The 24,638-nt window shown below is 35.5% G+C and overlaps 1 protein-coding gene and 1 long non-coding RNA gene across 2 annotated transcripts in view; one reads left to right on the forward strand and one right to left on the reverse strand.

Annotated features, from left to right (window-relative positions):
- The window catches only part of LOC103099856 (uncharacterized), a 59,988-nt gene extending 43,820 nt beyond the window's left edge, over nt 1-16,168 (reverse strand). Inside the window, exon 1 of the long non-coding RNA XR_008915030.1 lies at nt 15,905-16,168. This is a non-coding gene — a long non-coding RNA (uncharacterized LOC103099856). The remainder of the gene's footprint in view (nt 1-15,904) is intronic.
- Nucleotides 1-24,638, forward strand: part of RTRAF (RNA transcription, translation and transport factor) — a 34,245-nt gene that overhangs the window by 5,757 nt on the left and 3,850 nt on the right. The window contains exons 3-6 of the mRNA XM_001362064.4: nt 4,310-4,409; nt 5,000-5,086; nt 6,779-6,867; nt 7,693-7,761. Of these exons, the coding sequence (XP_001362101.1) occupies nt 4,310-4,409; nt 5,000-5,086; nt 6,779-6,867; nt 7,693-7,761 (345 nt within the window). The remainder of the gene's footprint in view (nt 1-4,309; nt 4,410-4,999; nt 5,087-6,778; nt 6,868-7,692; nt 7,762-24,638) is intronic.

Below are 24,638 nucleotides of genomic sequence, written 5' to 3' on the forward strand. Positions count from 1 at the left end.
ATTACCACTTTGGCTGCATCCCAAAAGGTTTCAAAGGATGTCTTGCCATTGTCATTTTCCTCGATGAAATTATTAATTGTTTCTATGATTTCTTCTTTAACTAAACGATTTTGGAGTATCATATCGTTTAATTTTGAATTGGTTTTAGATTTGGTTTTCCATGTACCGTTACTAATCATTATTTTTATTGCCTTGTGATCTGAGAAGACTGCATTCATTATTTCTGCTTTTTTGCATTTGTGTGCTATGTTTCTGTGACCTAATGTATGGTCAATTTTTGTGAATGTGCCATGTGGTGCTGAGAAGAAGGTGTATTCCTTTTTATCCCTATTTATTTTTCTTCATATGTCTATTAATTCTAATTTTTCTAAGATTTCATTCACTTCTTTCTTATTTATTTTTTGATTTGATTTATCTAAGTTTGATAATGGTTGGTTTAAGTCTCCCACTAATATGGCTTTACTGTCTATTTTTTCCTTCAATTCTCCTAGTTTCTCCATTAGAAATTTGGGTGCTATATTATTTGGTGCATACATGTTGATTAATGATATTTCCTCATTGTCTAAAGTCCCTTTTAACAGAATGTAATTACCTTCCCTATCCCTTTTGATCAGGTCTATTTTTGCTTTGGCTTTATCAGATATCATGATTACCACTCCTGCCTTCTTTCTGTCAGTTGAGGCCCAGAAGGTCTTACTCCATCCTTTAAATCTGACCTTGTGGGTGTCAACCCGCCTCATGTGTGTTTCTTGAAGACAGCATATGGTAGGATTTTGGATTCTAATCCATTCTGCTATTCGTCTACGTTTTATGGGTGAGTTCATCCCATTCATGTTCAAAGTTATGATTGTCATTTGTGGACTCCCTGGCATTTTGATATCCTTCCCTAATTCTAACCTTTTCTTCTTCGGCTCTACCTTTTAGTCCAGTGATTTACTTTGAATCAGTCCCCCTTGTCCCCTCCCTTGATGTTTCCCTTTTTCTTCCCTCCCTCTCCCCTCCTTGGTTTTCCCTTCTCCCTACCCTTGTTGGGTAAGATAGAATTCACGATCCCAATGGATCTGGATGTTTTTTCCTCTCAGAGTTGATTTCCCTGAGATTAAGGTTTAAGTAAAAAACCCTCTCTTCCTCTCCTTCTTATAGGAGTTTTCTTCCCCTCCCCTTCCCATGTGAATCTTTGTGTGAGAATGATTATTCTATTTGGTCTTTCTTTACCCCCTATTTATACATTACATTTCCCCCACATGTTAGTATACATAGATTGATATAAATGTAGTCCTTATAGAAGAGAGTTTGAGTAAAAGAAGAAGATAACATTTTTCCCCTTTCCTTAATATTTACCTTTTCAGGTATTCCTTGCTCTTTGTTTTTCGGTATCAAACTTTCCACAGAGCTCTGGTCTTTTATTTGCAAAAACTTGGAAATCTTCTATTTTGTTGAATGCCCATACTTTCCCCTGGAAGTATAGTCAGTTTTGCTGGATAGCTGATTTTTATTTGAAGACCCAGCTCTCTTGCCTTTCTGAAGATCATGTTCCATGCCTTACGATCATTCAGAGTAGAACTTGCAAGGTCTTGTGTGACCCTGATTGGCATTCCTTTATATCTAAATTGTGTTTTTCTGGCTTCCTGTAGGATTTTTTCTTTTGTTTGATAGCTTTGGAATTTGGCAATTACATTCCTGGGAGTTGTCTTTTGGGGGTTTAGTGTAGAGGGTGTTCTGTGAGCTAGGTCAGTGGCTGTATTGCCCCCGTGTTCTAGAATCTCTGGGCAATTTTCTTTGATTATATCTTGTATCACGATGTCGAGTTTGGTGTTTATTTCTGGCTTTTTCTGGAAGTCCAATTATTCTTAAATTATCTCTTCTCCCTCTATTTTCCAAATCTGTCACCTTGTAGGTGAGATATTTTATGTTTTCTTCTAATTTCTTGGTATTTTGGCTTTGCTTTATTAATTCTTGCTCTTTTACACGATCGTTGTCTTCCAGCTGCCTGATTCTGGCCTTTAAAGCCTGGTTTTCCTTTTCACTTTGGTCAAACTGGTTTTGTAGATGCGTGAATTTCTTTTGCATTATTTCCCACTTTTCCTCCCAGAAGGCTTCCATCTTTTTGGTCATTTCTGATTCAAATTCTTCATGGGTTTGTGGAGAGTTTCCATTTCCTTTGGAAGGTTTCGGAACATTTTCTTGTGTATCGTCTTCTATCTCCTCTGTATTTTGTATTTTGGCTCCGTAGAATGTGTCCAAAGTCGCCCCTTTCTTCTTATTTTTCTTGGGATTTTGGGGCTTCTGTGCTTCTGTGGAGTTTGCCATCTCTGAATGGGGAGGATTAGCTTTTCTTATCTCTGTCTGGTGTTCAGAGGCTTTAGTCCTGGGCAGATTGTCGGTTCTATGAGCTTTCCCTGGGTTAACCTGAGTATGCCTTAAGGCAATGACTTTCACTGGAACTGGAATGGAAGGGTCGGACCAGGGGGCCACACTCTTCCCCGGCTCTCTCTGTTTCCCTGCTGCTAAGGTGCCCCCTCGACTGGACTGTGTCGGGTTGCTTTCTGGAAGTTGCCTTCAGAATAGCTGGCCGTGAGGCTGTTTTGTCAGCCCTGAGGGTTGCTGTTGTTTCAGACGACCCTGCTCTCTGCGGGGGAGGGGACGCAGCTTCCCGGTGCTCCGAGGGCAGTGACTTTCACTGAGACTTGGAAAGCAGGATCCAGTTGGTGAGGCTGTCTTGCCCACCCTGAGGGTTGCTGTTGTTTCATACGACCCTGCTCTGTGAGGGGGGAGGGGCCACGGCTTCCCAGAGCCTTGGACTCTGAGCTCCTACCCCTTAGGTCCGAGTGATCTTGGGTTCTGGCTTTTGAGGGGGGCCATACCTTTTGATCCAGGGCCAGGTTCAGGAGGAGGATTCCCAGGGTCTATGCTGTTGATCGTTTTGAATTTCAGCGCCTTAGGAGCTTATAGTTTGAGATGGGTCAGGAAGGGTTTTCCGGAGATCTGAACTTTAGCTTTCTCTAAGCCGCCATCTTGACCGGAAGTTCAAGATGAACCATTAAAGAATGGTTCATCTAGGGCAAAGATATTGTATAGTTGGAAAAGTCAAGGAGAGATTTGCAAATAAGGAGGAAAAAAAGTAAAAATTAGATGCTAAAGAAGAAAAGATAAGAAAAATCACACCTGATTCTCTTAAACCAAGAGTTAGAAAGGTATTGTAGAGAAGATATGAGAGATAATTGGAAGGAGTGGGGATGAAAGGAAGTGGAGGGGAAATAATATGCAGTAGTGGACTTGCTCCACTTCCTTTCATCCCCACTCCTTGACTTTTCCAACTATATAATATCTTTGCCCAAGATGAACCATTCTTTAATGGTTTTTAAACCACTTTAAGATGGCTAAGCATTAGTGTTGGAAGGGATAGTAAATATTCTATATCTTTATAATTTTCCACTAATAGTTCTAATTTTATTGGAGAACAACCTTTTGATATGTTGGTAAATGTTATATGCAAAAATGTGGCAAGCCCATTCTAATTGTTATACATTAAAACAAATATTTGTGGCCATCATCTGTTTTCTGTTAATTCATATACTTTTTCTCCAACTTCTCCTAGCCATGATTTGGTAAGAGAACATGTCTAAGGGTTAACCATGTGTCCTCCAAACAGTGGGCCAATATCTCACACAGAATCATAAAATTGCAGTTAAAAGGGGCCTAAAAGACCATCTATTCCTAACTGTATTAAAAAAAAAAATCTGCTAAAACAGACAGGCAAAGTAGTCATCTAGTCTCTTCTTGGGGATTTCTTGTGATGGGGGATCTATTTTGGGAGACTTTCACTGTGTCATTTCCTACAAGAGACCCATTTTTTAATTCTTTCAGTTTCTTTTGCCCTGGTGGCCATAATTTTTTTTTTATGTTTTCTTTTTGTATTCATGTTTTCCTTGACAGAATGTAAACTTCTTCTATAAGTCAAGGACTTATTTTGTATTTCTAATACCTGGTGTAATGTCTGACATTTAGTGTATAAATGAATGATAATAGGGCTACGGTGAAGAACACTTAACCTGGATGTGGAAATTCTATAGTGATGGTATTTTGTTGTTTTAATCCCTCTTTGTTTAAGATTTACATTATGTCCTGTGATAAAGGATGGAAAGGTTTGCAAATTGTGCAAACCTTTCTATCCTTTTATCACAGTCCTAAATGGCTAATCAATACAGAATTGTTTACTTATGCTATGATTTATTTATGTAATTCTGATTCTTGACTGTGTTACCATTTAACTGGCGATAATGAAACAAGTTTTTTTTTTCTTTCTCAGTATCTCAAAGATGTTAACTGCCCTTTCAAAATTCAAGAGCGACAAGAAACAATTGATTGGCTTCTTGGTTTAGCTGTTAGACTTGAATATGGAGATAATGGTATGATTTTTATCTTGTGTTTTAATCATATATTCAGTAATATTGTTGAATAGGAAAAGACTTGAGGTGGGAGCCTTTCATATATATATTTTTTAAACCCTTATCTTTGATCTTAGAATCAATACAGTATATTGATTCCAAGGCAGAAGAATGGTAAGGGCTAAGCAAATGGAGAAAATTGCCCAGAGTCACACAGATAGGAAGTATCAGAATTCGGATTTGAACCTAGGATCTCGTGTCCCTAGCTGGTTCCCAATCTCAAGCTACCTAGCTGCCCCCTTAAAAATAAGCTTTTTATTTGAATCCTTTTTTAAAGCTTCAGTTTCCTTCCTTTTTTTAGATCTTTTTGGAAAAGCTTTTATTTCTTCCTTCTTTCTTTGATCTCACTAAGAAGTTACCGTTTAAATCTTATTCCAAAAAGTCTCCATTATCAACAGAAGTTTAAATAACTTTTTATTATTTTATTGGCCCTTAAATATACTAGAGGCACTATAACTTATTCTAATGGTATGAGAGAACTTGGTTTTGAATTCCATCTCTTATTTAGTACCTCTATTATGACTAATTAATTTATGCTCTTTTTTTTATAGCTGATAAATACAAGGATTCCACACCTGATAATGCTAAAAATGCTGACAATGCAGCTAAAAATGTAGAGCCTCTGATTAATTTGGATGGTAAGTGTGCAGCTGAGCAAAGATTATTTGATGTTATGAATTTAGCTAAAACATTTTAGTTTTAAATTTTTAATTAAAATTAAATCTTTTTATCTAGATTTATTTTAGTACAAATGCAGAACTCTTCAAATAGGCAGAAATTATTCTAGGATAAATAAGTATTTCTGTTGGATTAAAGTCTTAATTTTTTTTAAATACAGTTTTCTGAAAATCGTATCTTCAAGATATTTCTTAAGAAGTAGTAAGCCACTTCTCTTTTTTGTTTGTGTAAACTCTTCCCTTCCCTCTTAGAATTGATACTTCTAGAAGTGACATTTATAAGAAAAAGAGCAGTCTTTTGTCTAAAAGCTGGGCATTTGAAGATAAGTGACATTCTTAGGCTCACACAACTAGAAAGTATCTGAGACTGGACCCAGGACCTCCCTTCCTTAGATCTGGCTCTCTATCCACTGAGTCAACTAGTTGCCCCAGTAACAAACTTCTAATTCTTTTTTCATTCTTAAGATGATATCTCAATTTTGTCAGAAGGCAAAATTGCTTTTATTTTTAAGTAAAACAAATTGACCCATATAGGAAAATGTCTGACTTCTCTGAAGAATGTTTTAAATAAAAGAGCATGATTTTGGAAGGAAATACTTACTTTTTAAAATCAATTAGGAGCACCAGAATAATGTTTATGGATAGCAAGATGCCAAAACTTTTAATGGATTATTTCTCTGTAGCAGTACTGCTTCATTACGTAGTTGGTTTGCCTTGAATGCCCAACCTTAAGAGTTTTAATCACTGAATGGGTTTGAGAAAAAGGACCTAGTTATATGGTAAATCTAAATGGTTGTAAGCATACTTAGTGGTATTAATATTAAAGTGTCAGTATGTAAGATTCAGTTAAATAATTTAAAATTGATTTCACTTTTCCCATTTGGTTAATTACATATTTTTCCTAAAAGGAAATGGAATTCTTGTCTTAGGTAAATTAGAGGAGACTTAAATAATGTATGCTTCATTAAAATCAAATATTGATTACTCATGAAACTATTCAGAACATAAATTATGATTACATGTTATTAATATTTTATCTTCAACATGACAGAGTTTGGAAAATAAACATATGCAAAATAACCTGAGATTTTCAGAAAAGAAACACATTGGAAAATATCCTGTTCTGTGATATTATTATAATTTATTTGTTGTTGGAGGTTATTGGAATCTACTGTTTATCTCAAAAATAATTAGATTCTAAATAATTTAATTCATTGAGGCTCAGACTTCTGTTTAGGTATGCTTCTGTGAGGGTATGTTTTAAATGAAGATTCATAACAAAATAAGTAATATACCAATAACTTCTTTCTGATATCTATTTTATGAACTGTCATTCACATGAAACTAGATTATATTGATGATTTTAGAAAGAAATGTTAATGAAAAAACTACTTTAAAATGTTTTTTAGAAAAAAGGATTACTTAGGACAATATTGATGTGAGTAAAATTACCATATCTTTAGATTTAATGTATGAGCATTATTGAAAAAAAGCCAGGAGCTTTTCAATTTTGGGTCTTCTTTTGGGTACTTCTTGGGTAAGAAATTTGGTTTGCCTTTTTTTTTTTAAGTTTCCAGGCAAGTGGTTATCTAAATCTGTATTATGCCCTTATATTTTAATATGAAACAACTTCCATATATATTTATTTTTCAGTGAATAATCCTGATTTTAAAGCAGGAGTAATGGCTTTGGCCAACCTTCTTCAGATTCAGCGCCATGATGATTACTTGGTTATGCTTAAGGTCAGTTTATGTCCTTAAATTTAATATTATGAGCAAAGTACCGTTTGTATCTTTAAAAAATACCTACTGGTCATATTTCTGCAAAATATTTTCTGAAAGAAACCAGATAATTGAAACAGAGATACTATCAATTAAAGTATATATATTGGGCATGGTTCTACAATTTAGTAGCTTTAGTTCCACTAATAAGTAAATAAGATCTATGTATAGAAATAGGTGTGTTGGAGCTCAAGGTGAAATATGATTACATATCTATTTAAGAACCTGTATTATGGTGCAGTAGCCATTCTGTGTTCTTAGGCCTATATGTTACCCATTATAATTTCATGCATTGCTTGAAAAAAAGGCTGATTTTAAAAACGTTGTTTTGAATTATTTTCATTATTTGATTAAATGTAATCTGTTCTTTAAAATGTCTACATTTTTATGATACATAAAAGGTATCTTTAATTTGTTGTTATTTAATTATAATAATAAATGTTATTACATTCATCTCTTTAATAAACCAAACTAGAGAAAAACATTTTCACAATAGCAATAGTTTTTGTAGGTTTGGAATGGCAGTGGGAAGTAGGGTAGGGGGTAGGATGAGAATTTAAACTACATATTATAGCCCTTTATTCTCAACATTGATGAATTCATACTAACACCCATAAGTCATGATGTGTAGTACCCTGGTGCTATTTGTTGTTCACCTTTCCTACTAAAAGAGGACCTACTAAAAGTGTGTTCGACTACTGAGTCATAGAAATAAAGAGATGACATGCCATTTAATTTACCTATCTATGTAAAAAAGAAAGATTGAAAAGTCTTTATATCTACTAGGCAATTCGCATTTTGGTTCAGGAACGCTTAACTCAGGAGGCAGTTGCGAAGGCAAATCAGACAAAAGAGGTATGTGTGATTCTCTAAATTAGAAATTAGTTATATTTGATAACAGTTTCAGATATTATATTAAGTACATTTCTACATATGTTTTAAACATCTGTGTTAAGAGCTGTGTTGGTTTTATGTGGACACAAGAGGTACAGGAGTGTTTCAGTTGATGACACTCCCACCTTTCTACATGTTGACATAGGTTTGGGTTTATGTGTCCCCGCAGCGTCCATATTCTCTAATTTCTCTTCTTTTTATGGAGATTTTATATTGCTTTATGCTTCTCCAGTTCCCCTGGCCACTTTCATATTTTAGTTGTGGATTCTTTTCTAGACAATTTTTGGGACTATGCAACCAAGAATTGAGATGTAATAGGAGCTGTACTAGTTTTATGTGGAGGGCTACAATAGTTTAACAAATGGTATGGGTTGTTTTTATCTTTCCAGGTGTGAAATTTAATACAATTAAATGTTTAGAGAGTCTTTCAGAGTTCTTTTTCTCTATGTTTTTAACTCTGTATAAATGGTTCTCCTACTTCTACTCACTTTGCTTATTTCCTCTATGACTATTCAATTCATCATTTCTTTTGGTAAAATAATAAGGAATTACATTTATATACATGGCACTTTTTGTTTAGCCACTCCTCAATAGGAATACAACCCTCTCTCAGTTTCTTTATAGTGGTAGCTATTAAGTTTTGGTTCTCATTGTATATCCTTGGAACTTGAATTCTTTTTTTGCTATTTTTGTTTATTTTCTTCGACTTTGAAGCTCTATATTTTGACTGTAATGTTCCTTTCACTTGTTCAATCATTTATCAGTCATGTCAGATTCTTCATGCCATTTCCTTCTCAACTCATTTTACAAATTAGGAAACTGAGGCAAAAAAAAAAGGTTAAATGACTTGCCCAGGGTCACAGAGCTAGTAAGTGTCAGGCCAGGTTTGAAATCATAAAGATGAGTCTTTCTGTCTCCAGGCCCTACAATCTATCCACTGTGTCACCTAGCTGCCCTAATGATGTTTTTAGTTTTGGATTTTGTTCCAGGTATGACTTGTGGACTTTTTTATTTTCACTTTCTTCTATGGCTCTAAGAGTTCTAAACACTTTTCTAAACAAAGTTCTAAACAAATAAAAATTTCATTTATATTTTATCAAATTATGGTATTCAGGTTTTTTTGAATTGTGTTTTTTAAATAGTTTGATAATTCTTCAGTTATGTCTCCTTAACCTGGCTTCCAGGTTGATTGCTTTTGAGATTGTTTCTTATATTTTCTTTTTTTTCCCCAATCTTCAGGTTTTGTTTTAATATTTCTTACTGTCTTATTAAGTTATCATTTGACTTGCCTATTGTAATTTTCAAGGCATTCACTTCTTGAGCAAAGTTTTCTAGTCTCTTTTCTAGGGTATCTATCAGTTTGCCAATTTTTCCTTCCTGGTTCTTCCAATACATTTTATTTCTAGGTACTCTTGTGGTCCCTGTAACCCCCAAACTTTTTTCTCTGAGACTTCACGAATTGCTATTTCTCTTTGGGGTTTTACCCTCTACGTGTCTCTGAAGCCAGGTATTTTCTCATGGTGATTTGATTTGAGTTTACTTATCTCATTGATTTCATTGTTTGGGAAGGGCCCTTGAGTATCTGGGTCAAGTTCCAAAACTTCAAGACAAAGTCTTGATTTGAAAGACCCAGATTAGGCCCTTCTTTCAAGAGATTCTGAGTACTACTTTGTTGTTGAACTGTTGAACTCTAGAAGTCCCTCTTGTCACAGGAATCTGGCATATCTCTTTGCTGTTGACTCTTTTTGGAGTCTTTCCCCCATATTGCATACTCAAGAGCTACTTCAAGTACTTGATTCTGGCCATAGGTATCAGGAACTGTTTAGACTGGATTTAGTCTAGATTCTTTCTCACAGTTAGGGTTAGTCCAGTAAGGCTACTAATTCTTCACTTGAAGAACGCTGCTTTCTCTGACCTAGCTTCTGTAGTCATAGACCTTAAGAAAGGCTCAAGGTAGGCTTGAGCTGCCTTCTGCTGTTCTCATCTTAGGCAGGAAGTGCTGGATACACCCAGAATTTCCAGAAGCTTTCTGGCTTCTCCCTTCTGTACTCTTTCCTATATCTACCTTACCATATCTATCTCAGGACCTCCTTAGAACTCCAGAGTCCACTCTGAATTCTTTCTATTACAAGGGGAAAATAGGGGTATATTATAAAAGGTTAGACTGGATTATATTTAAAATACGATCACCAGGAATTTTATTACAACACAGGCAATGGGGAAGGAGCTGGAGAGGGAGCACAGAGCAAGCAGCCTAGTCACAGTGACAGAGACACTCCATATTGCTCCAGCCTTCCAGGAGGTTTTGGCCTCAGGGCACATCAGGCCCAACCAAGCTGAACTTAATCGTATCAAAAGTCTTTAGAGATCAGGAAAGCTCAAGTTCCAGCACCCCTCCCCCACAGAGTGCTGGACTTTAATCCAATCAAAGCCTCCAGAGGACAGGGAAGTTCAAGCTCCAACACCCCTCCCCCACAGACTACATTGAGAGATCTCCTGACAAAACTCCAAGAGGGGAAACTGACAGAAAACCCCAAAACCAAAAAAAAAAAAAAAAGGAGCAAGAGCACAGACAACTGCAGGGAGTAAAGAAGGGGTAAATATGAGCAAACAACAGAAAAAGAAAAAAGAAATTACAATTGACAGCTTCTATACAGGCAATGAACAAAGAGCAAATGGAACAGAGAAGGAGGAGGGAACATCAAGCAATAAAACAGAAACTCCACCAAATTGGATACAGTCTTTGGAAGAACTCAAACTACAATTCAAAACACAATTAAGAGAGTCTGAAGACAAATGGGAAAAGAACTTAAAAACTAAGATAAGTCATCTGGAAACAGAAAATAGTGCCTTGAGAGCTGAGGTAAAAGAGATGAAAAATGAAGCAAAGAAGATGAAAGATGAGGTAAAGGAGATGAAAGATGAGGTAAAGAGGATGAAATATGAGGAAAAGGAGATGAGAGATGAGGTAAAGAGAATGAAAGATGACCTCCAAAGAAAATCAGACCAAAAGGAAAAGGATGACTAAAAAACCAGGGATGAAATCTAGTCTTTAAGAACACAATACAACATCAAGAATTAAGTGACTTCACAAGGCAACAGGACACTATAAAACAAAACCAAAAGAATGAAAAAATTGAGGAAAATATGAAGCATCTCATTCACAAAACAGATTTAGAAAATCGTTCCAAGGAGAGACAATTTAAGAATCATTGGTCTACTAGAAGACCATGACAAAAGAAGCCTGGATGTCATACTATAGGAATTATCCAAGAAAACTGCCCCGATATCCTAGAAGAAGAGGGAAAAGTGGAGATTGAAAGAATCCACAGATCATCTCCTATACTTAATCCCCAGCTGACATCACCCAGGAATGTTATAGCCAAATTCAAGAACTATCAGACCAAGGAAAAAATGTTACAAGTTGCCAAGAAGAAGTCATTCAAATACCATGGGACCACAGTGAGGATAACACACATCTAGCTGCATCCACACTGAAGGACCGAAAGGCATAGAATGTGATATTCCAGAAAGCAAGGGAACTAGGTCTACAACCAAGAATCAACTACACAGCAAAATTGACTACATTCTTACAGGAGAAAGGTATGGTCCTTCAACAAAATAGAAGAATTTCAAGCATTTGTAAAGAAAAGACCAGACCTGAACAGAAAATTCGATGCTCAAGCACAGAACTCGAGAGAATCATCAAAAGGAAATTAAAAGGGAAAAAAGAAACAAAAAAAAACCAACCCAAAAAACTTTTTTTAAAGAGACCCAATAAGTTAAAATGATATGTATCCCTATAAGAAACAAGGTCATTGGTAACTCTTAAAAATTATTATTATCACCTGGACAGCGAGAAGAATTACACTTTGAGGGAACAGTGACAAACTGTATAGGATGAAATGACAAGATATAAATATGTATTTAGACATATATATATATATATATAGATAGATATATAGATATATAGATATAGTTATAGTATAGTATAGTATAGTAGTAGTCTCTAGGTAACCAAGGATGACAATTGTCTTTGTGTGTTTTCATCTATGATAGATGAGTGTGCACAAAGACACTTGTGTGTGAAGGAGATTTAAGTGGAAAAGTTGTTGCACAGAGACAGTCCCACTCTCTCGGCGTTGGAAGCCTGGGTCCAGTGGCATGGAAAATCATTACACCTGGAGATTTCCTCAGCTTCATTGGATGGCCATGTTGTCTTTTGTGCTCCAACACGCCCTAAGCACTCCACAGTGCTTTGCTGCGTCGCCCTCTCAGCCTTTGAATCTTCTTATTGGTTTCTTCCGTCTGTTCCGCCTAAGCAGTCTTCACATGCTGGTGAGCAAAGCCCTGGTTTACCAGGGGTTGATGATGACCCGATGGCTACCCTCACAAGGTTTAGTCGGCCTATCGAAGCCGTTGCCCAGGGTGTGGCTGCTGCTGCATGCTAGCAGCTACTAGGAGCCACAAGTGAGAGCTGGGTATCAGGTGAGGGTCAGTTAGAGCTAAATAAAGAGGTTAATACTAAAAGAAATAACAAAAGGGGGTAAATTTATATGTCACACAAGAAGCTGATGGCAGGAGAGGGGAAACATCAATACACTGGGAAGTTTGGAGATATGAAAGACTCAACTCTTACGTGCTTTGAAATTGACCCAAATAGTGAAGAACAATCCCATTGGGGCAGAGAATAGATTTGTGCCCTCTGGGAAGTAGAAGGGTAACAAATGAACTGGTGGGGAGGGAAGCAGTACACAGGAGGGATAGGGTGGGTGGGGTGGTTTTAAAAAGACTACAAAGAAAATGAGGAGGGGAATAAGAAGGGAGGGAAGTAAAATAGAGGTGGCAACTAGGGAAACTTATTAAAAACAAACATTGGTGTAGAAGGAAATGGTGAAAGAAGAAAAGGCAGCACTAGGAGTAGAAATCAAAATGCTGGAAAATACACAGCTGGTAATCATAAATCTGAATGTGAATGGAATGAACTCACCCATAAAACGCAAGCGAATAGCAGAGTGGATTAGAATCCAAAACCCTACTGTCTACAAGAAACACACATGAGAAAGGTAGATAGATACGCATAGGGTCAAGTAAGAGGATGAAGCCAAATCTATTGGGCATCAACTGATAAAAAGAAGGCAGGAGTCACAATCATGATATCCGACAAAGCAAAGATAAAAATAGATCTAGTTAAAAGAGATAGGGAAGGTAATTACATTCTGATAAAAGGCATTATAGACAATGAGGAAATATCAATACTCAACATGTATGCACCAAATGGCATAGCATCCAAATTTCTAAAGGAGAAACTAGTTGAGCTGAAAGATGCAATAGATAGAAAAACTATACTAGTGGGAGACCTGAACCTTCCTCTATCTGAACTAGATAAATCAAACCAAAAAATAAATAAGAAAGAGGTAACAGAAGTGAATGAAATCTTAAAAAATTAAAGTTAGTAGATATATGGAGAAAAACAAATAGGGACAAAAAGGAATACACCTTCTTTTCAGCAGCACATGGTACATTAACAAAACCTGACCATGTATTAGGGCATAAAAACATTGCAACCAAGTGCAAAAGAGCAGAAATAATAAATGCAACTTTCTCAGATCACAATGCAATGAAAATAATAATTAGTAAGGGAACATGGAGAGGTAAATCAAAAATTAATTGGAAATTAAACAATACAATTCTTCAAAACCAGTTAGTTAAAGAATAAATCATAGAAACAAATGACAATGATGAGACACCCTTTCAAAACCTATGGGATGCAGCCACAGCAATACTCAGGGGGAAATTTATATCCTTGAATTCATATATTAACAAACTAGAGAGGGTAAGGGTCAATGAATTGGGCATGCCAATTAAAAAAAAACTAGAATGTGAATAAATTAAAAATCCTCAGATGAAGACTAAATTAGAGATCCTAAAAATCAAAGGAGAAATTAATAAAATTGAAAGTCAAAGAAACTATTGATTTAATTAATAGGACTAAAAGCTGGTACTTTGAAAAAACAAATAAAATAGACAAACTACTGGTCAATCTAATTTAAAAAAGGAAAGAAGAAAACCAAATTGACAGTATCCAAGATGAAAAGGGAGACATTGACTGCTCATGGGTAGGACTAGCTAACATAATAAAAATTAAAATCTACCCAAATTAATTTACTCATTCAGTGAGTGAGTGAACCCAGTGAACTATCAAAAAACTTATTTACTGAATTAGAAAAAACCATAACAAAGTTCATTTGGAAGAACAAAAGATCAAGAATATCCAGGGAAATCATGAAAAAAATGCAAAGGAAGGAGGCCTTGCAGTCCTTGATCTCAAACTATACTATAATGCAGTGGTCATCAAAACAATTTGGTACTGGCTAAGAGACAGAGAAGGACCAGTAGAATAGACTTGGGGTAAGTGACCTCAGCAAGACATTCTATGATGAGCCCAAAGATCCCAGCTTTTGGGACCAAAACCCAGTATTTGATAAGAACTTCTGGGAAAATTGGAAGACAGTATGGGAGAGATTAGGTTTGGATCAACACCTCACACCCTACACCAAGATAAACTCAGAATGAGTGAATGACTTGAATAGAAAGAAGGAAACTATAAGCAAATTAGGTGAACACAGAATAGTATACGTGTAAGATCTTTGGGAAAGGAAAGCCTTTAAAACCAAGCAAGAGCTAGAAAAAAAAATCACAAAATGTTTAAAATCAATCATTTTGATTACATCAAATTAAAAAGGTTTTTGTACAAACAAAATTAATGCATCCAAAATTAGAAGGGAAGCAACCAATTGGGAAATAATTTTCATAACAAAAACCTCTGACAAAGGTCTAATTACTCAAATTTATAAAGCTCTAAACCAATTGTACAAAAAATCAAACCATTCTCCAATTGATAAATGAGCAAGGGACCTGAATAGGCAATTTCCAGTTAAAGAAATCAAAACTTTTAATAAGCACATGAAAAAGTGTTCTAAAACTCTTATAATCAGAGAATCCAAATCAAAACAACTCTGAGATATCACCTCACACCTAGGAAATTGGATAACATGACTGCAAAGGAAAGTAATGAATGCTGGAGGGGATGTGGCAAAGTCAGGATATTAACTCATTTCTGGTGGAGTTGTGAATTGATCGAACCGTTCTGGAGGGCAATTTGAAATTATGCCAAAAGCGTATTAAAAGACTGTCTGCCCTGTAATCCAGCCATAGCACTGCTTGGTTTGTACCCCAAAGAGATAATATGGAAAAAGACTTGTACAAGAATATTCATAGCTGCGCTCTTTGTGTTGGCAAAAAATTGGAAAATGAGGGGATGCCCTTCAATTGGAGAATGGCTGAACAAATTGTGGTATTTGTTGGTGGAATAGTATTGTGCTTAAAAGAATAATAAAGTAGAGGAATTCCATGGTAACTGGAACTACCTCAAGGAAGTGATGCAGAGTGAGGAACAGAGCTAGGAGAACATTATACACAGAGATTGATACACTGTGGTACAATTGAATGTAATGGACTTTTCCATTAATGGCCATGCAGTGATCCTGAACAACTTGGAGGAATCTATGAAAAAAAACACTATCCACATTCAGAGGAAACACTGTGGGAGTCGAAACACCAAAGAAAAACAACTGCTTGAATACATGGGTTAAGGGGATATGGCTGGGGAGGTAGACTCTAAATGAGCATCCTAATGCAAACACCAACAACATGGAAATAAGTTCTGATCAAGGACACAAGTAATACCCAATGAAATTGTGCATCAGCTGTGGGAATGGTGGGTGGAGGCGAGGGAGGGAAATTACGTGATTATTGTAACCAAGGAATAATGTTCTAAATTGACTAAATAAAGAAAGAAAGAAAGAAAGAACAAAGTAGGAAATTAGAGAGAGGATAGGGTAAGATATCTAGCCTAAGCACTAAATAATTTACTCCAGGCCCCTGGGTCAACCCAGTCTGTGAGAGTTAGTCCTTAGTTGGTCTCAGCCCTTGTAGCCTAGGCCCTGGGGATGCAGGGAGCCTCTCTCAAGAGGATAGGTCTCTCTTTAGGCTAGTCTCTTCAGAAAAAAATCCTGCAGTTAAGAGTTGACTTTTCACTCACCACGTGCCAGTCCAAAGGAAGAGATTTAAGGACAGTCCCACCAGGAACAGGGTCTCAGGTCCAGTCAGCAGATTTTTCTTCAGCCTCTAATTTAAGTAGAACTCACTCAGGATGTCATAACTCCCTTTTACAGTCATGTTCTATTGCGTCACTTCCTGTTTCTTCCCCTCATTTTACGTCTACCAATTATAGTTGAAGCTTTGTTTTAAGACTGAGTGGGCCAGTTAGTTTAATCCTGATCATCACCCACTGTTGCACAGGTCACAGACCTCCACTCAAGTGTGAATGGGTTTTTCACCTTTGGTTTATTACATCTAAAAATGGGCAGATCTCCCCACTCAACTTTTAAGTAGGGTATTTACACTTTTGGTGATTAAATATAAAAATGGGTAGGGGAGTTCATTTCATTTTCATAATCAGGAGAGAGTTAAATTTAATCTTCACACTATCTTTTGCCATAGTTCTTTCCCTCTCTTACCAGAGCAATAAATCTCTAAATCCTGATGGAATGTTTATGGGGGAATTTCAGTTTATCTGCTTCCTACCATGCCACTATTTTCCCATGATCCTCAGCGTTACTATGTACTCCTTGGACATGTCACTTAACCTCACTGGGTTAGAAGGGATAGATTGAATTGTCTCTGAAATCTCTTCTAGCGTGTGTTCTATAAGAGAATTGGTGAAAAACACCCATGTTTTTCTTGGTAGCATTAGTACTGAATGTTGCATATACTTTTTTTTGGTATTAAATTTTATTGTATTTTCTCCAATTACATGTAAACACAGTTTCCAACACTTTCCAAAGAATATTGAGTCTCACATTCTCCACCCACCTGGTCAGCAATCTCATAGATTCTGCATGTGCAGTCATCCAAAACATTTTTTCCCCATATTAATCCTTTTGTGGAAAGAAACTTAAATTAACAAATTAAGAAAGTGAATAAAGTTTGCTTTGGTTTGGATTCAGACCCAATTCTTCTCTGGAAGTATGTTGCTGAGAGTAGCTGTTATTCACAGTTGTTCATTATAAAGTATTCCTATTTCTGTACAATGCTCTCTTGGTTCTGCTTATTTTACCCTGCTTCAGTTCATGTAGCCTCTCCAGGTTTTTCTGTACTCCCTGAGCCAATTCTGTTGACTATAAGGTTCACATGCTCTCCTCCCTATCTCCCCCATCTTCTCCACTGTGAACTAATTTTCATGCCTGTTTTATGTGCAATAATTGACATGATTCTGTTTTTCCCCTTCTCCCTCCTCCCAATACATTCCTCTTCCTCATGCCTTAATGTAATTTAATTTATCATCATATTCATCTCACCTTTGCCCTCTGTATATTCCTAACTGCTGTGATAATGACATAGTTCTTTGGCATTGCAAAAATCATCTCCCCATGTAGGGATGTTCACAATTTAACCTTATTGAATGACTTTTGAATCTCTTTCCTGTTTACCTTTTTATGATTCTCTCTAGTCTTGTATTTGAGAATCAGATTTTCCATTCAGCTGTACTCTTTTCATCAGGAATGTTTGAAAGCTCTCTATTTCACTGACTACTCATTTTTTCCCCTAAAGGATTATGCTCAATTTTTCTAGGTAGAGTAATAAATAATAAGGGACTGTATTTTATTGGCAATTGATAACTAACAGATCAAGCAGTTATCTTCTTTCTTCGGTCTTTCCCTTCTCCCTCTAAATCTTCCTCCCTTTTCCTCCCCTCCCCCATTCCTTCTTCTGGTTTTCTCTAAATCAACTCAGGGGTGAGTTTATAATGTTTCAAATGAAATAAACTTTCTCTTCTTTATCTTAAGTAAGGGATTTATTTGGGGAAGACAGGAAGGGATAAAGAATGGAGATAAGAGGGTTGAGGATTTCCCTAATAATACAATAAGTTTTAGATTGGAGGATGTTGGAATATAGTTCAATTGAGAGAAATGTCTGATAGGTCTGGAAGTTCAGTCACTATCATAAACAGAGCAAGTCAGAGAGATATCTGGACTTTTGTCCTTCTTTCTTCAGCCTTCAAAGTCACAAGACTTCTTTCAGCTTAAGGCTCCAAAGTCCAAGAAAGGAAAACTCCTTTCCTCTTTCAAGGTACACAGCCAATAGTTGGTTTTTGCCTCTAACTATTTCTCCCGGTAACATTCCAAATAGAACACTCTTGTTTGACTGACAGCTGCTACAAACTCAGCTGCTACAAAATCATCCTCAATTTCTCTCTTCCACAAATCTTCCCTTTTCATCTTGGAAGAAATGCAACCAGCATTTTTTTAATGATACTTACTTTTAGATATATATTTTGTTATATTTCTAACTATCTAATTCTTAACCCTGTACTATATTAAATATTCCTTTACCCTCCCAGAACAACAAATCTATCTTTAGTTATTCTTTCTATCTAATCCTATGCTAAGTTTGGGTATAGGAAAATGGTTTAGGTAATAGAAATTTTACATGAACATTTTTTTTAACATAACAAATCATGTAACAATTTTAAACAATTTCAACACTATTTTGAACATGTAACTGTCTTATCTGCTAATGCCTATTCATTAAGTAAATTCAACTAAGTAAAATTTCCATCACTAACCTAAAATCATAATGTAATGTAACTTCTATACTTAAGTCGTTTTTATGTCTGTCCCTACTTCCTTAAGACTTTGAACAAATTTTTCTAAACTGTCCCTATAGTTAATTATTAGAACATTAATAAATTATTCCAACATAGTTTGTTAGTACATTAGTATTCACATATGTACATAAGTTGTACCTATACAGATTTACATGTGTACAAATATAATACATTGTTCTTGATTTTTGTGCAAACTCATGCAGATAAGAAATATCTTTGTCTGAATTTTCTGCAGAAATTTATATATATATATATATATATCAGTGTGAATTTTGTGATTTGCTATTGCATATGTTGTATACTTACCCAATCCATGATATCAACATGCATGTCGCATTCTTACATAACCTCATGATCACAAGTCCAAAATTTCAAAGTCCTTTTTTCTTTTAATATTGATTGTAGAAAACTCTATCTTAGTTTCTCTTCATCTGTTCAGCATGCCACTTTTTTGTCTGTTGTTGTTCTTGATTGTAGTCCTGTGCTCTTTAATTCAGGAACATACTGGAATAATTGGGTTGCATGTAAGATTTTTAACATGTTCATGTATGTAAGATTGAAATTTTTCATTGTGCATGGAAGTAAGCTATGAATTCTTCATGAGTTCTTGTCAGAATTCATTAGTTATTCTTCATGTGTGGGAATAAGCTTTATATATGATCATCTTCATGAGTGGGTGTATGCAATAATGTATAAGTTCTTAGAATTTTGTTAAGAACATGAATTTGAAGTTTTCTTATCTTTTGATGTTTGCATTTTCACAAGGGGATTTATTGTTTGCTGTCTTTAGCTATGTCTTGGAGATAGTATTTGGATATAATGTAGAACATTTGGTCATGGAGTTATGTTGTCATGTTACATAACTTTGTTTCTTTCTTTGCTGTTACTATGGTTAGCAGAGACTTCGTATAGACTATGTAGAGACTTTTCTTTGGTGCTAATCTTTTAAAATGCATATTTCCTTTTTCTCTGGTGATTCTTGATTCCAGGTCCTCTGATCCTTTAACATAAGTCTTGTGAATCCTTATTGTGGCTCCAAAATATTCGAATTATTTATTTTTTGGCTGCTTGCAGTATTTTTTCTTTGACCTGGGAGTTTTGAAATTTGCCTGTAATATTCTTGGAAGTTGTCTTTTTGCAATCTATTTTAGGAGGTGATAGGTAGATTCTTTCTATTTTGTCCCCTGACTCTAGAATATAAAGGCAGTTTTGAAGTCCATTGATTCTTCAATTAGCTCTACTGGATTTATTTTCTAGGGCAAGTGTTTTTCCCATGAGATAGTTCACATTTTCTTCTTTTTTTTGTTTGTTTCTTTTGACTGTGATTGTTTATGTCTCATGAATTTTTGAGAATGATTTTCTTGCGTTGAGCTTTTGTACCTCCTTTTCTATTTTGCCAATTCTACTTTGTAAAGAGTCCTTTTCCTTAGTGTATTTTTATACTTCTTTTTCCACAGGGCCAATTCTGTCTTTCAAGAAATTTTTCTCTTCATTGCATTTTTGTATATCTTCCATTTGGCCAGTTATGCTTTTTAAGTTTATCTCTTTTTGGGATTTTTGTGTCTCCTTTACCAATTGACCTCTTCCGTTTTTTAAAGTATTAATTTCTTCAATTTTTTTATTGCCTCCTTTACCATTGACTCTTTTATCATGATTTTCCTGTGTCAGACTCATTTCTTTCCTAGTTTTTCTTCTACCTCTTGATTTTTTAAAATCCTTTTTTGAATTCTTCCATTCTTTTTGGGTGGCTTGAGTACAATTTCTATTTTTTCGGAGTCTTTGGATGCATCAGTATTGATTTCCTTTTGGGTTCATGTTTTGGTTTTCCTTGTCACTAACATAACTTTCTGTGATTAATTTCTTTTTTGCCTACCTTTTGATTTTCTTTTTGTTTAAGTTGGACTCTTGTTTTCAGTTCTTTCAAGATGATACAATGTAAGGAGAGGTGTGTTTAATACTCTTCCAGGCTGTGCTCTGGTTTGTGAGTAATGCTAAGCACTCTTTTCCCTCTTGAAACTGTGACCAGTGGTCCCTGCTCCATTGTGGCTTCAGATACTGGTGTATGCTAGTGTTCCTCCTCACCTTGTGACTGTGCCCCAGGTTCTGCATATGGGCAATTTGATAAGAATCTAGCAAAGGACCACTTTAATCTCCTTCTGAGCAATTGTCCAACTCCCCTTACTATTTGTGGCTAAGAGTTCCAAAAGCCTTGGCTACTGCTTCAATTCCTTGATGGAACCTGCCTGGTACTGCATTCCACCTCTACCCAGGTGCACTAGATCCTTCCTGCTAGCCTTCTTAGTTGTTTTGGGTTGAAAAATGACTTTACCTTGTCTTTTTGTGGGTTATGCTTCTCTAGAATTCTTTTAAGGACTTATATCATTGCTTTTTGGAGAGTAATTTGATAGAAATCTGATGGTTCCCAGTACCTTCTCTGCCATCTTGGCTCTGCCCTCTATTACTATTTTTAAATAAGTTCTTATTGATCTTTTATGTTTCTGATATCACTATAGTTCTTCCCAGAAAGCCATTCTCAATATGAGAGTCATTTTTATAGAAGGAAACCCTCCACACACACACAAAAGTGATCAATGTATTGAAAGAAATCTAAAAACATGTACAATGTGTAACACCTATGGATCTTCTACTTCCATAAAAGGGATCAGTGGGGATGTCCTCTTATATTTCTTCATATGGGTTCTACTTGATCTTTATAATTTTATTAATTTTTTAATGAAATTTAAATTTTGATTTTTAAAATATTTTATTTTTTCCACATTACATGTAAAAATAATAATAAAAAAATTTTTAAGGTTTTGAATCCCAAATTCTCTATTTTCTTCTAACCCTTCCTCCTTACTCTCCCCATATGAGGGTAATCTAATAATAATAAAATGATCTAAAATCTAATGTAGATTTTACATGGGCAATTATGTAAAATATTTTTCCATATTAGTCATTTTGTGGAATAGATCTCAAATTAAAATAAAAATGAAATAGCATATTTCAGGCTGCATCCAGACTGCATCAATTCTTTCTCAGAGGACAAATGGCATTTTTCATTGTGAGTCTTAGAGTGTCTTGGATCACTACATTGCTGAGAATAACTAGGTCATTCACATTTGTTCCTCAAGAAATACTGCTTTCACTGTGTACAGTTTTTCTCTGGCTCTGCTTACTTCACTTCACATCAGTTCATATAATTTTTTCCAGATTTTTCCAAAATCATCTTACTTGTCATTTTTCATGGCACAATTGTATTCCATCACTATACCACAACTTATTTAGCAATTGTCCAGTTAATGTATAGCCTCTCAATTTCCAGTTCTTTGCCACCACAGAAAGAACTGCAATAAATATTTTTGAACAAATAGATTCTTCCCCCCACCCCCCTACTTACTTTGGGATATAGACCTAGTAATGCTATTGATAGAGCTCTAAGTGTGGTTTTAGAATCCTTTCAGCATAGTTCCAAATGGATCTGCAAGAATAATTGGATCAGAGAGACTGGCTGTAAATTTAATGATTTTATTTAATCTGAAAGGAATAAGGGAAAAAAGATGAAGTAGATAGATAGAGAGATTACTTTCCTTACTTTTCCATTTGCCTTGCTATTCTGTGGGCCCCCTAGCTAGCACCAAACACATAAGATGAGAGTGAAATCCACCCTTGTCCCAGTTTATCAAACTTTTTCTCTTCCCACTGACTCTTACCCATCACATCTTGGGAGCCAATTATGGCTTTCTATTTTGCCTGGGCTGCGCAGGGTGGGTAGTCCAGAGGACATCTAGCCTGCCCCCACACCCAATCTCTTGACTCTATTGCTGCCTTTTTCCAGCTGACTCCAGGAGGCACCAAGGCTACATGGACCTAAATGCTCTCAATTTCCTTTACACAATCACTTTGATTCTTTGTCTGAAAATTATCTGTTTATATCCTTTGACCATTTATCAATTGGGCAATGACTTGTATTCTTATACATTTGAATCGTTTTTCTATATATTTGAGTTTTCCTTCTAATATTGGCTATATTAGTTTTGTTTATGCAACAAATCTTGAATGTAATGTAATGTAATCAAAATATCTCTATCTCTTATTTGGTCATGCATTCTTCCTTTATCCAGAGATCTGACAGTTAAACCAATCCATGCTCTCCTGATTTGCTTATCGAAGTATTCTATATGTATAAATCATGTATCTATTTTGACCGTATCTAGTTTCAGCCATATTGTTTTCCAGTTTACCCACCAGTGTCTCTGTGCATCGACTTTTCCACTTAAATCTCTTTCATGCACAAGCATCTTTGTGCATCTTTGTCCCAGAAACTTGGATATTTAAGTTTATCAAACACTTGACAAATTGGATCATTTTCTACTATTTATTGTATATCTAATTAATTTACTTTTCTATTTCTTAGCCAATACCAGATTGTTTTGATTACCACTTTTTTTTCCCATTTGAATTAGTTTATTTCATCAATTTAGAACATTATTCCTTGGTTACAATAATCACATTATTTCCCTCCCTCCCCTCCACCTACCTTTCCCACAGCTGATGCGCGATTTCATTGGGTATTACATGTGTCCTTGATCAGAACCTATTTCCATGTTGTTGATGTTTGCACTAGGATGTTCACTTAGAGTCTACATCCCCAACCATATCCCATGTATTCAAGCAGTTGTTTTTCTTCAGTGTGTTTACTCCCACAGTGTTTCCTCTGAATGTGGATAATGTTTTTTTTTCCTCATAGATTCCTCCAAGTTGTTCCGGATCACTGCATTGCCACTAATTACATTCGATTTTACCACAGTTTATCAGTCTCTGTGTACAATGTTTTCCTGGTTCTGTTCTTCTCACTCTGCATCAATTCCTGGAGGTTGTTCCAGTTTCCCATGGAATTCCTCTACTTTATTATTCCTTTCTCTTTTGTTCTTCCAGATAAAGTGTTATTTTTTTCTTTACAAAATATTGTTGGTAGTTTGATTGGTATGGTATTGTAAAAATTAATTTAATGTCTAACAATAAAAATATTATATTTTATGAGGTTTATTAAGGATTATTAGAAATCAAGGAATAAAGAAGATACAAAATAAAAACCACATACTCATGGCTGATTAGCCAATTCAGAATCCCTGTGCTTAGCTTATCACTAACTTCCTACATCATCTAGGTATTTTATATTGTTAAAGTTATTTCAAATAGAATTTTTCTATCTTTTGCTACTGAATATAGAAATGTTGAGGTTTATTTTGTAGCCTGCAACTTTGCTAAAGTTGTTGGTTGCTTCAATTAGTTTTGATTTGATTCCATAGTATTGTCCAAGTATCATCTGAAAAGAGTGATAGTTTTATTTCTTGATTGCCTATTCTAATTCTTTCCTTTTCTTTTACTTCTCTCAAGCTAGCATTTCTAGTACTATATTGAATAATAGTGGTGATAAATCAGCATTTTTGCTTCATCCTTCATCTTTTGGGAAGGCTTCTAGCTTATCCCCATTACAGTTAATGCTTCCTAATTGTACTTATGCTACTTTTCATTTTAATTCTTTAGCTTCACTCATTCTTATGTTCTGCAGTGTTTTTACTACAAATGGGTGTTGTATTTTGTCAAAAGCTTTTTCTGCATCTATCATATGATTTCTGTTGGTTTTGTGATTGATCTGGTCAATTATCAACTTATTTTGGGTGTAGTCCATCAGATCTCTTGGGGACTCGATGGTCTTTGGCTGCCATTCTTTAGAAGTATTCAGGACATGAACAATTTGCTCTTTTTCCTAACTCTTTGAATTCAGTCATTTTCAGTTATGCCCAATTCATCATGAACCCATTTGAGGTTTTCTTAGCAAGGATACTGAGTGGTTAGCCATTTCCTTTTCTAGCTCATTTTACAGATAAGGAATCTGAGGCCAAAAGCAACTTTCCCAGAGTTACAAAGCTAATAAATGTCTAAGGCCAAATTTGAACTCAGGAAGATGAGTTTTCCTGATTCCAGATCCACTATACCCATCTAGCTATTAAACTTTAGAAATACTATTCTGAGCTCAGATGAAACTGGTCCTAGTGAAAGCCACCTTGATGGCTACCATGCTTTTAATAATAGTAGTTCA

This window comes from Monodelphis domestica, chromosome 1 (assembly GCF_027887165.1).
Source record: "Monodelphis domestica isolate mMonDom1 chromosome 1, mMonDom1.pri, whole genome shotgun sequence".
In the NCBI taxonomy this organism is placed as follows: domain Eukaryota; kingdom Metazoa; phylum Chordata; class Mammalia; order Didelphimorphia; family Didelphidae; genus Monodelphis; species Monodelphis domestica.